Source organism: Aquarana catesbeiana, linkage group LG06 (genome assembly GCF_042186555.1).
Source record: "Aquarana catesbeiana isolate 2022-GZ linkage group LG06, ASM4218655v1, whole genome shotgun sequence".
Classification (NCBI taxonomy): domain Eukaryota; kingdom Metazoa; phylum Chordata; class Amphibia; order Anura; family Ranidae; genus Aquarana; species Aquarana catesbeiana.
Genome location: NC_133329.1, coordinates 15,753,889 through 15,766,176, shown reverse-complemented (window position 1 = coordinate 15,766,176; position 12,288 = coordinate 15,753,889). Strand labels below are relative to the sequence as shown.

The following is a 12,288-nucleotide window of genomic DNA, read 5'->3' as shown; positions in this document are numbered from 1 at the left end:
GAGGCAGAGGCATGATGGGATTTGTAGTTTCACGACAGTTGGAGGGCCGAGGTTGCCTACCCCTGGTGTAAACAAACAAAAAGGGCATGGGCGTCCCTTAAAATTCATACCAGGCCCTTTAGATCTGGCATGGCTTTTATAAGGGACTGCATGAAAAAAAGCATGGGGTCCACTCCAAATTACATACCAGACTCTTCCACCCTGGTATGGATTTTATAAGTGGAACACCATATAAAAAAAAAGTAGAAGGAAAAAGTGTGGGTTCCCCCAAAAATCCATACCAGACCCTTATCCGAGCTTGCAGTCTGGGTGGCCAGGAAAGGGGGGCGTGGTGGGCAAGTGTTCGCTGTCTTTCTCCTGAACCATATCAGGCCACATGCTCTTAAAGTAATTGTAAAGTCTCGTGTTTTTTTTCAATAAAAATAACAAACATGTTATACTTATCTGCTCTGTTGCAGTTGATTTGCACAGAGCAGCCCCAATCCTCCTCTTCCCGGGTCTCGCTTCGGCGCTCCTGGCCCCTCCCCTCCTGTCGAGTGTCCCCACAGCAAGCAGCTTGCTATGGGGGCACCTGACCCGAGTCACAGTTCCTTGTGTCCTCCCAGACATGGAGCTTTGGCCCAGCCCAGTCCCCTCTCTCTCCAATTGTGCCGCTGCTGTGTCTCAGCCAATCAGGAGGAAGAGTCTTGGACAGCCGAGACACTCGTGGACATCGCAGGAGAGAGATGGGGCTCGGGTAAGTATTAGGTGGGGTGCTGGGGTGGCTGCTGCACACAGAAGGCTTTTTATTTTAATGCAGAGAATGCATTAAGATAAAAAGCCTTCTGACTGTACAACCCCTTTAATATGGGGGGCTACCTTGTCAGGGGGTATCCCCTTGCAAAACATCTTGTCCCCAAGTCGATGAGGACATGGGCCTCTTCCCCAACACCTTGACGTGGTGTTTGTGGGGGTTTGCAGGCAGGGGGCTTATAGAAAAACTGGAACCCCCCCACTAAAATTAAAGGGGCCCCCTGACACCAACCCCCAAGTCAGTTAAAAGGAATGCCTTCAAAGTGCATGGCAGCATGTGCGTGTTGGCGTGAACTGATCCTTCACAGGAAATGATGAGAAGCACATTGGACTTGGATGCAGGGGCCTCAGCTGAAAGCTGTCCATAGATGGATCAATATTCACCCGTATCAGCAGGGACCAGTTGAATTTCAATCCACGTGTCATCAACCTTGTTTGTTAAAAGTCGAACGTTAGATCAAATTCTGCTGAATAGGAATGTTGGAAAACTTTTGTCAATCATTGGCTGCAGCTGTTGATCAGTGTTAGTGTAGCAGAGACTCCTGCTATCAGAATACAATGTCTCGGCATGTGAGGATCCCTCCATCCACCATTTTTTTTTTTCTACAGCCAGCTGGCTGAACAAAAACCAATGACCCATCTATAGCCAATTTTACCTCGGTCACATACCGTGGAATGACACTATATAAGACTTTGCTTGTTGCATGTAGCGAAGTCTAGGTGTTCAGGATATACCTGGATTGAAGTTCCTCGGGGGCTGGGCTTGTTTCATAGATAGATAGTTTCCTGATGAGTTCTACATCCTGAAGGAACCACTGAATTGATAAATCTTCTCAGCGTTTTCACAGGTTTTCTATAGCTAAATTAAAGGAAGTTTTCAGGAACCAAATGTCTCATCACACAATGTCCACTTTTCAGACAGTCACTCGCTCTGGCTGTTCACACCACCACACAAGAACATGTAGTAAAACTGATTTTTTTTTTATTAAGCAAAATCATTATGCTTTGTGTCATATAAAAACATCAATTCGCAAGTGGAATGAATAAGTTATTCCCTTTATAGAGCAGCGTTAAAAGAAAATACAAAGCCAAGGATGGGAGGAGATATTTTCTGGGGGTAGCGGTGGAATCATCATGGGTGTAAGCCCTTGTTGACACATTGTGGAGTAGGGTGTGTAGATTCATTGGGGGGGGGGGGTGCTGGGGCAAAGTGGAGCTCTTTGTGGGAGGTAGAAGAGAATTAAAATGGGAAGGGAAGGAGAACAGTGTCAGTATATTAGATTTCTAGAGTCCCTTTTTAAAGCACCGTGCTGTAGAGGAGACCTTCCTCCAGGACCTCTTCATTGGACTGACACCAATACTGATTCTGGACTCTGGCCGTGTTCTTTCATACTGTAATCTTCACTGGCTGCAGTATTAAGGAGCTGCCTGAAAAAAAGATGGGAAGTTAAACTACCACGGGCATCAGTGTTGTATACCTTCCAGCACACAAAAGCTGAGAACCTGTCATACAGTGAAGACACTAAACAGTACACTCTGGGGTTAATTTACTAAATCTAGAGTGCAGAATCTGGCACAGCTTTGCATTGCAGCCATTCAACCTATAAGTTCAGCTTGTTAAATTAAGCTTTGACAAAATGTAAAGTAATGCACTTGAGGGCTGAAAAATTTGAATGCAAGTTACTCACTATGGGAGAACCTCTGGGGGAATGCAGGATGGGGAAAGATCTGGGGGTCTTAGTAGATGACAGGCTCAGCAATAGCATGCAATGCCAAGCTGCAGCAAGCAAAGCCAGCAAAATATTAGCATGCTTTAAAAAGGGGATTTACTCTAGAGATAAAACGATAATTCTCCCACTTTACAAAACTCTGGTTAGGCCACATCTGGACTATTCCGTCCATTACTGGTCTCCAGTCCTTAGGAAGGATGTGCTGGAACTGGAGAGAGTCCAGAGAAGGCCAACAAAGTTAATAATGGGACTGGAGGACCTCAGTTATGAGGAACGACTACAAACATTAAACTTATTCTCTCTGGAGAAGAGACGCTTGAGGGATATGATAGCGATATAGGTGATGGACTCCGGAGACCCTGTTGGGTATCTCCGCCAAGAAGCTGCTTCCCAAGTTCTGGAACAGGAGATCCGCGAGTCTGGCTATAGTTACCCCAATAACTAGGCAATACCGGTTTTGGAGTAAACCAGAATAATAACTGTTTTATTTGAAATCTCACACAAATATATACACCAGGATGACATCCCCCCTCCTGACCATATTACCCTAACGATACAACTGTAACCAGAAACCTAATTAACTAGTCATTTAAACCGGCCTAGGTGCCTAGACTTTTCGGCTTCAAGCTCACAATTTACACTCCTCATTATTACAAGTATAAACACATCCCCCAATAGTTTGCCAGGAGACAAAGGTGTGTGAATTAGCACAATTAACACTGGGTGAAAGACCCTTCAGACTAGTGGACAACAGGAGACCCAGGGCTTTCCAGATATCATCATTCCTTTCACATTTTTCTACTGAGTCCCAAGCTGGCAGAGACCATCATGGCCTCCTTAAAGTGGGAGTCCGGCGACCAATCTTTTTTTTTTTTTTTTAGGTCATTGAGACACTTTGCTAATCCCAAAATAATACTCACAGTTTGGGTGTAATATTTCCGCCTCTGTCTGTTTTCGTACTGAAGAATAACTTTAAAAATGTGAAGCTGGCTGTTTCCATCTTGCTTGTGGGCATGTGAAGCCCACAAGCATTGATTTCCTGGATGCGGTGAATGCTGTTCATTCACAGCTTGTTCACACGCATGATCATTGTTTCCGCACTGAATCTTGGGAAGCCTGACACTAATCTCCCAGGAGACGCCGGGGAAAGGCAATAAACACGCCTACTCCCATGGGAGGAGAGACAGGAAATGCCACAATAAAGTACAATATAAAGGTAATTACAGCGATAAAAAAAATTTTGTGTGGCATTTGAACATCTATGTAATTAACTGAAGGGGGTAAGATTAAGTTAAAAATTTGAGTGGAACCCCGCTTTAATAATGTCCTTTTGCATTACATAACAGAACATCTTCCTAAATGCTTGTAGCTCCCTCAAATGCCAGGGCCCATAGGCAAGCGGCTAGCATTCAGTCCCCTCCAAAAGCCTCTGTCCCGGGTGAGTCTGTCACAATATACAAATACCTCAATGGTTAAATTTCTGAACGTATCAGCGCATAGTGGTCATGCGGATACGGTATAGGTTACGAGTGACACGTCCTATCATATTAGATTAGAGGAAAATAGAGAGTTTGGGCTTGGGACTTTTTAGGCACAATAATTGCTAAATGTGTATGCTGAAAAAATTTTGTCCAATAAAATATTTTGTACATTACAGTATTCAGTTCTGTGCTCTTGAAGAAGCGCGTGTGGCATGCAACATGTCGAGCCAATATAGAATTTGATTGTTAGCACTGCATAGCTTCTGGTTCAACACAATGTAATTGTATGTAAACAGAACTGTCAGTTCTAAGTACTGTTCAAATTGTTCTCTACAACCATTAAGCTATGTATGGAGTGTATAACTTGTAAAACTGTGTGATCATGAGCTGAATTCTATTTGTTCTTCCTTTTTAATTACTATATTTTAAATATTTTCTAATAAACTAGAATTTTAAGCATACACATTTAGCAATTATTGTGCCTAAAAAGTCCCAAGCCCAAACTCTCTATTCTCCCCTAATACCTCAATGGTGATTCTAGCATAGGGAATAAATTATTCAGTTTCAGGGAGTGTAAGAAGACACCTGGCCACTCGATGAAGTTGGGGGAGAAGAGGTGTAACCCTAAACTGTGTAGGGGGGGTTTTTTCACTGTCAGGGTGTAGAATTCACTTCCACCATTGGTGGTGTCAGTGGGAAGTATTGATAGGAAAAACTCTTGTATCTTAGTGAACACGGTATACAGGAAATTATTTTTGGACATGAACACACATACAACACACCCACACGGGTTGAACTGAATGGACTAGTGTCTTTACCAATTCTGTAACTATGTAACAATAAAACCTGAAAGCTGATTGGTTTCTATGCAGAGCTGCACCAGATTTTGCACCCTCCAGTTTTAGTAAATCAACGCCCCTGTGTTGGGAGCTCAGATCGTTTGGGACCGCACTTCACAGAGGAGCCTTGATCCAGCAGAACCGGCAAGATGGCTTCACATGTATTTGCAAATGCATGGAAAAAAAAAAAAAAAACTCTGTAAATGTTCAAAAAGTGCTTTCTATGCGGACTAGCTGGACTGAGTTGAGAGTTTGAGATCCTGTCTCTGGCAGATCTGAAAACATCGAATATTGGCAAAAATGTGAGAGATTCTTCCTCCTGCCAGTAAAAGCATTCATTGGACACCTCACCCATTAATACAGCAGATTCCCAGCATGCTTAGCAGCATAAAAAACAAATACATACAGTAAAACTACCGGCTTTAACTACTCAGCTTAAAAACATTAAACATTTACAAACATTTAAGATACCACATTAAGTCACTCTGATAAGTGCCCCATTATGGGGCATACATGTGAATGTACAAACTGAGAGCAGGCTCATGTGGAGGCAGCCCCTTCCAACTGAATTAGTTGAGGACAAAAGGACATACTACACACATCCACAAAATGTCACCAAAGTACAGAAGAAGTTGTCGTATGTCCTGTCCTTCTACTACTACCCCTCCCCCACCCCACGCTTACCATCAATTCCCAAATATAAAAATGACAACAACCCGGAGCTGCTGTGTAAATACAGCAAATACAGTAGCTGCTCTCAAAAAACAGATAATTTGACAGCGTTCAGAAACAAATGTTCAGACAGGTGATAGAGAGATAGAAAGAAACATTATCTCCTGTCTGAACAATGTTTATAAACAATGTTACTTTGTATCTCCCTATCTCCCGTCTGATCAATATTTATAAACAATGTTACTTTGTATCTCTTTATCTCCTCTCTGATCAATGTTTATAAACAATGTTACTTTGTATCTCTCTATCTCCTGTATAATTAATGTTTATAAATAATGCTACTTTGTATTTCTTTATCTCCTATCTGATCAATGTTTATAAACAATGTTACTTTGTATCTCTATATCTCCTGTCTGATCTATGTTTATAAACAATGTTACTTTGTATCTCTTTATCTCCTGTCTGAACAATGTTTAGAAATAAAGAGATACAAAGTATTGTTTTTAAACATTGATCCAATAGGAGATAAAGAGATACAAAGTATTGTTTTTAAACATTGATCCAATAGGAGATAAAGAGATACAAAGTATCATTATTTATAACTGCACACTGTCTATATTGTTTACTCACCTTATTGATTGATTTACCACATTAAGGTTCCCATTTCCTATCCACACCCACCCCCCGGGTGGGATGCTTGCATTCATATACTATGCTGTATTTCACTAATATGACGGTATATGTACACCTGTCCTAATTTGATAAATGTTGCACATTGGTATATGAGGCTACGCTCCTCACCTTATAGGTGAGATTTGGGATTGATATCCAACCATAATAGTGCGGAATACACATGTTTTGATATATATTTTTATTTTTATTGTTTGTACTTTTTTCTCACAATCTGGGGCGTCAGCCTTAGATTGCCTGCATCAAGGTTTACATACTTTTTTATATACAATTAGCGCTACACTTTATTTGTTATATATCTTTGCACAATTTGTCTGATTGTAGTGTTGGCTGCTTTTTGATCTTTTGTGATTGGCACGGTATTAATTCTCTACTATCTGGATTTATAAACATTGATCAGACAGGAGATAGAGAGATACAAAGTAACATTGTTTATAAACATTGATCAGACAGGAGATAGATACAAAGTAACATTGTTTATAAACATCGATCAGACAGGAGATATAGGGATACAAAGTAACATTGTTAAAAAACATCGATCAGACAGCAGATATAGAGATACAAAGTAACATTGTTTATAAACATTGATCAGACAGGAGACAGAGAAATAGAAAGTAACGTTGTTTATAAACATTGATCAGATGGGAGATAGAGAGACACAACATAACATTGCTTATAAACATTGTTCAGACAGGCAACATCTTGTACACATTGTTATCTTAAGTAATGACAGAGTAATGACAGAGGATGTAAAAATTGCTCAGGTCCATAAGGGGTGTAGCGGGGTGAGCTCTGAACTACAGAAACACACCAGAAGCTCAGAGATCACCCATGACAACTGAGCTACTTCACCAAATCCTTAGCAGTTAATTGCCACCACTACCCTCACTATCTCACAACTGACCAGACAAGTGAGGGGCCAGGAGATCAGAGGACACCATAAGACATCACATCAACAATTGGTGAACCTTAAATATCCAACCTCTGCAAAATGGTCATCGGGGCTAGATAATCTCCTCTGGAGAATTCATGAATTGCCTGTGCCATCACTTTGCCCTTTTTATGGTGATTTACTTACGCTGAAGGTTGATGATGATGATAACAGCCCAGCATAAAGCAGTGTTGAAACTGACTGCACAAAAAGTAGGACCTTTTTTACGAGAAAGAGAAAAACGGGAAATTGTTACAGAGAGAATGAAAAGTACAGGATAATAATTACTAAATGAAGCAGAGATATTCCAACCCTTACCGCCTTCATGCCGGAGCAATACCAATACACGGCCAACAATTCCAACACCATCACCACCAAAAGAGCGGGGAGGCCTGCCTGTGGAGAGCCCTGGAAGACAATTGTTTTGCATTTTTAATATTATTTTTTCTCAACCAAAGTCAATAATCCACATGCAGATAAAAAGTTCTGACTTCACTGCCTGCACACTTGTTCCATGCCAGTGAAGCCAGAAACAGCCCAACAATTAGCTTTTTTTCACAAGAGGTTCCTCAATGGCCACTCCATTATAGTCCTGCCTAAACGTATAGAAGGTGCCCTTTATTCCTTTATTAGGAGCCTCTTCTATGCCGGTGATTTCACGTTACTACCGTGGCCTGAATTTTGCTCTCTCTTGTGCCCCCCACAGTAAGCAGCTTGCTATGGGGGGCACCCGAGCCAGGCTGCAGCTCCCTGTGTCCATTCAGACACGGAGCTGCCATTCGGCCCCACCCCCTCTCTCTCCTGTTTGGCTAACTGCCTTTGATTGACAGCCACAGGAGTCAAGGGCGCCGCTGCTGTGTCTCAGCCAATCAGGAGGGAGAATCCCGGACAGCCGAGGGACTCATGGACATCACTGGACAGAGAGGGGGCTCAGGTAAGTTTCAGGGGGGTACTGGGGAGGCTGCTGCACACAGAAGGCTTTTTATCCTAATTCATGGAATGCACCTTCTGCCTTTACAACTCCTTTAAGTGAGCAATTGACCCTTGCAAGGCAGGGATCAATTTTAAGTTTCCCATGGCTGGACTTGTACAGGTTCATATTAAAGTGGTTCTAAAGACTTAAGGTTTTTTTTTACCCTAATACATTCTCTGCATTAGGGTTAAAAAAACCTTTCTTTGTCCAAGATCCCCCCAACCCCTTACACTTTCCTGAGCCTAATCTTGATCCAGCGTTGTGCATGAGAGCAATGATTCTGTCTGCTCTCTACCTCCTAACAGGGCAAATTGATAGCAGCAGAAACCAATGGCTGTCAATCAAATCCAAAGACTTGGGAGTGAGAGGTGGGGCAAAGCCCCGCTGTCTGTGTCCATGGGCGCAGTCGGCTGGGCTCAGGAGCGAGCCCACACAAGTACGCCCCTTAGCAAGTAGCTTGCTAGCAGGGTACTTGGAAGCGGGGGGAGCCAGTAGCATCGGTCGGGGGAAAAGGAGGATCGGGGCTGCTCTGTGCAAACCCATTACACAGAGCTGGTAAGCATAACATGTTTGTTTAAAAAAAAAAAAAAGGTTTAATCACTTTAAGTTCAGAGGAGATTATCTCCCTCATTGTTTATTTTTGATTTGCCAGTCAGCCTTTCCAGCTGCCGGCACGATCGGACAGGACCGACCTTTGTTATTTGCAGATAATAACAATTTTTATAATACTGACAAAACATTTTTATCAGAGGCTTTACTTGCCTCTCAGGGCAGTGAATATTGAGAATTATAATGAGTAGTACTTCACAGAAACCGTCTTCACCCTTCCTCTGTATTCTCCAGTATTGGTGGGATTTATAACACACAATATTACACAAGAACCGTCTTCATGGATACCCCACCCTTCCTCTGTATGCTCCCCTATTGGTGGGATTTATAACACGCAATACTACACAAGAACCGTCTTCATGGATACCCCACCCTTCCTCTGTATTCTCCAGTATTGGTGGGATTTATAACACGCAATACTACACAAGGACCGTCTTCATGGATACCCCACCCTTCCTCTGTATTCTCCAGTATTAATGGGATTTATAACACAAAATACTACACAAGAACCATCTTCATGGATACCCCACTCTTCCTCTGTATTCTCCAGTATTGGTGGGATTTATAACACGCAATACTACACAAGAACCGTCTTCATGGATACCCCACCCTTCCTCTGTATTCTCCAGTATTGGTGGGATTTATAACATGCAATACTACACAAGAACCGTCTTCATGGATACCCCACCCTTCCTCTGTATTCTCCAGTATTGGTGGGATTCATAACACGCAATACTACACAAGAACCGTCTTCATGGATACCCCACCCTTCCTCTGTATTCTCCAGTATTGGTGGGATTTATAACACGCAATACTACACAAGAACTTACGATATGCACCTAACAACTACCTCCTTTTTTACTGGGTCTACAAACCCACAAGTTTTTACCTATTGTATTGTGATTGTATTGTGATTGTATGCATTTTATGGATGTTTCACCTTTTAGACTATCCGCCCTGCACTCGTTTTAGGGGCTCGTCATCAATGTTTACAATGTACCAATTAGGATGTATTTGTATATGACTTGACAGTCAAACCCATATTGGGACTATTATCATGTCACTATGTTACTATGTACAAATAAAATGGCTTGATTTTACGGTAACTGACCCGCTGGCCTCATTTGCCCACTTCACTCAAAGTCCCAACCTTCCTGTTTCCTGTATGCATAGGGATGGAGACTGGCGTCTCACTCAAAGTCCCAACTTTTCGCCTCTTCATACTACACAAGAACCGTCTTCATAGATATCCCACCCTTCCTCTGTATTCTCCAGTATTGGTGGGATTTATAGCACACAATACTACACAAGAACCGTCCTCATGGATACCCCACCCTTCCTCTGTATTCTCCAGTATTGATGGGATTTATAACATGCAATACTACAGAAGAACCGTCTTCATGGATACCCCACCCTTCCTCTGTATTCTCCAGTATTGGTGGGATTTATAACACACAATACTACACAAGAACCGTCTTCATGGATACCCCACCCTTCCTCTGTATTCTCCAGTATTGGTGGGATTCATAACACGCAATACTACACAAGAACCGTCTTCATAGATATCCCACCCTTCCTCTGTATTCTCCAGTATTGGTGGGATTTATAGCACACAATACTACACAAGAACCGTCCTCATGGATACCCCACCCTTCCTCTGTATTCTCCAGTATTGATGGGATTTATAACATGCAATACTACAGAAGAACCGTCTTCATGGATACCCCACCCTTCCTCTGTATTCTCCAGTATTGGTGGGATTTATAACACACAATACTACACAAGAACCGTCTTCATGGATACCCCACCCTTCCTCTGTATTCTCCAGTATTGGTGGGATTTATAACACACAATACTACACAAGAACCGTCTTCATGGATACCCCACCCTTCCTCTGTATCCTCCAGTATTGGTGGGATTTATAACACACAATATTACACAAGAACCCTCTTCATGGATACACCACCCTTCCTCTGTATTTTCCAGTATTGGTGGGATTTATAACACACAATACTACACAAGAACCATCTTCATGGATACCCCACCCTTCCTCTGTATTCTCCAGTATTGTTGGGATTTATAACACACAATACTACAGAAGAACGGTCTTCATGGATACCCCACCCTTCCTCTGTATTCACCAGTATTGGTGGGATTTATAACACGCAATACTACACAAGAACCGTCTTCATGGATACCCCACCCTTCCTCTGTATTCTCCAGTATTGGTGGGATTTATAACACACAATACTACACAAGAACCGTCTTCATGGATACCCCACCCTTCCTCTGTATCCTCCAGTATTGGTGGGATTTATAACACACAATATTACACAAGAACCCTCTTCATGGATACCCCACCCTTCCTCTGTATTTTCCAGTATTGGTGGGATTTATAACACACAATACTACACAAGAACCATCTTCATGGATACCCCACCCTTCCTCTGTATTCTCCAGTATTGTTGGGATTTATAACACACAATACTACAGAAGAACGGTCTTCATGGATACCCCACCCTTCCTCTGTATTCACCAGTATTGGTGGGATTTATAACACGCAATACTACACAAGAACCGTCTTCATGGATACCCCACCCTTCCTCTGTATGCACTGGGATTTCCTAGCATAAAATCTACATTTTATTTAGCCTTTGTTGAAAATTTGGCTCCTATTGATTTCAATGCATTTCACCAAAATAGGCAAACATTTTTTTTGTATTATTATTATTTGGATAGAGTGTGGAAGCACTAGACCTCCCTTTGAGATTTTATTGCTCCAAACAATATTCATATAAGAGGCCTTGCTTCCTCAACACTTACTCATTCCAAAGAACTGAAAGACTATCATTTTCATATTTGTATTTTGCACAGAGCAGACCATATCTTTCACTTCTAAACCTTTAGAACCACTTTAACTACTATGGTCTTTGGTCTACCAAGTTTAGGTGAAAGGCTGAAGAAAGACGGATCACAGACTCTGTTGCTAGCGATCCAGGCCGCTGGCAATTTGTCAAATCAAAATCACCAGCAGCAGGATTGCTAAGAAGCTGCCTTTTTGCCCCTATGGATTCATTCTCTGTGTAGCTAAGGCAACAAGATGTCCCTTCCATCGCTAGCAGTCAAGCGGTGTTTAACAGTGTTCAAGCCACCAACAGAGACCTTGCTGCCCCTGGCTACACAGCGAGACAGGGAGACTTTTTGAAAGTCTCCTGCCACTGGTGATTTGTTGCTAGTGGCATAAATGCCCACCCGGATCCAGCCAAACCAGGGATGGCATACCATTTGTGAAAACTGTTATGCTGCACAAGTGCCACCTGGAACTTGTGGGCCAAATGTATTATGTGCCACGTGGACCCATATTGGACTGCGATAAAGCATCATGTCTATAGCAACCTGGAGGAACACAATCTGTCCACGGCACCATCATTATACCGCACAGGGGCCAACCTACCTTCTTCGTGCCCCGGGCCACACGGTTCGGACGGTCTATGGGATAGGTGAGCGGGAGCACGGTGCCGGACTGGGAGTCACAATTATGCCATAAAGGAAAGAAAACAGTGGTGTGCCC

General features: G+C 42.5%; 1 protein-coding gene across 3 annotated transcripts in view; it reads right to left on the bottom strand.

The window, feature by feature from the left end:
- Positions 1-1,757: 1,757 nt before the first annotated feature.
- The window catches only part of LOC141148174 (uncharacterized), a 53,583-nt gene continuing 43,052 nt past the window's right edge, over positions 1,758-12,288 (bottom strand). Inside the window, exons 13-16 of one of the 3 annotated variants that reach the window (XM_073635370.1) lie at positions 12,172-12,240; positions 7,454-7,543; positions 7,283-7,354; positions 1,758-2,220 (exon numbers count right to left, since the gene is read on the bottom strand). In XM_073635370.1, coding sequence (XP_073491471.1) covers positions 2,209-2,220; positions 7,283-7,354; positions 7,454-7,543; positions 12,172-12,240 — 243 coding nt within the window. In that variant the 3' untranslated portion in view covers positions 1,758-2,208. The remainder of the gene's footprint in view (positions 2,221-7,282; positions 7,355-7,453; positions 7,544-12,171; positions 12,241-12,288) is intronic. The other 2 variants (XM_073635368.1, XM_073635369.1) reach the window with 2 other exon arrangements.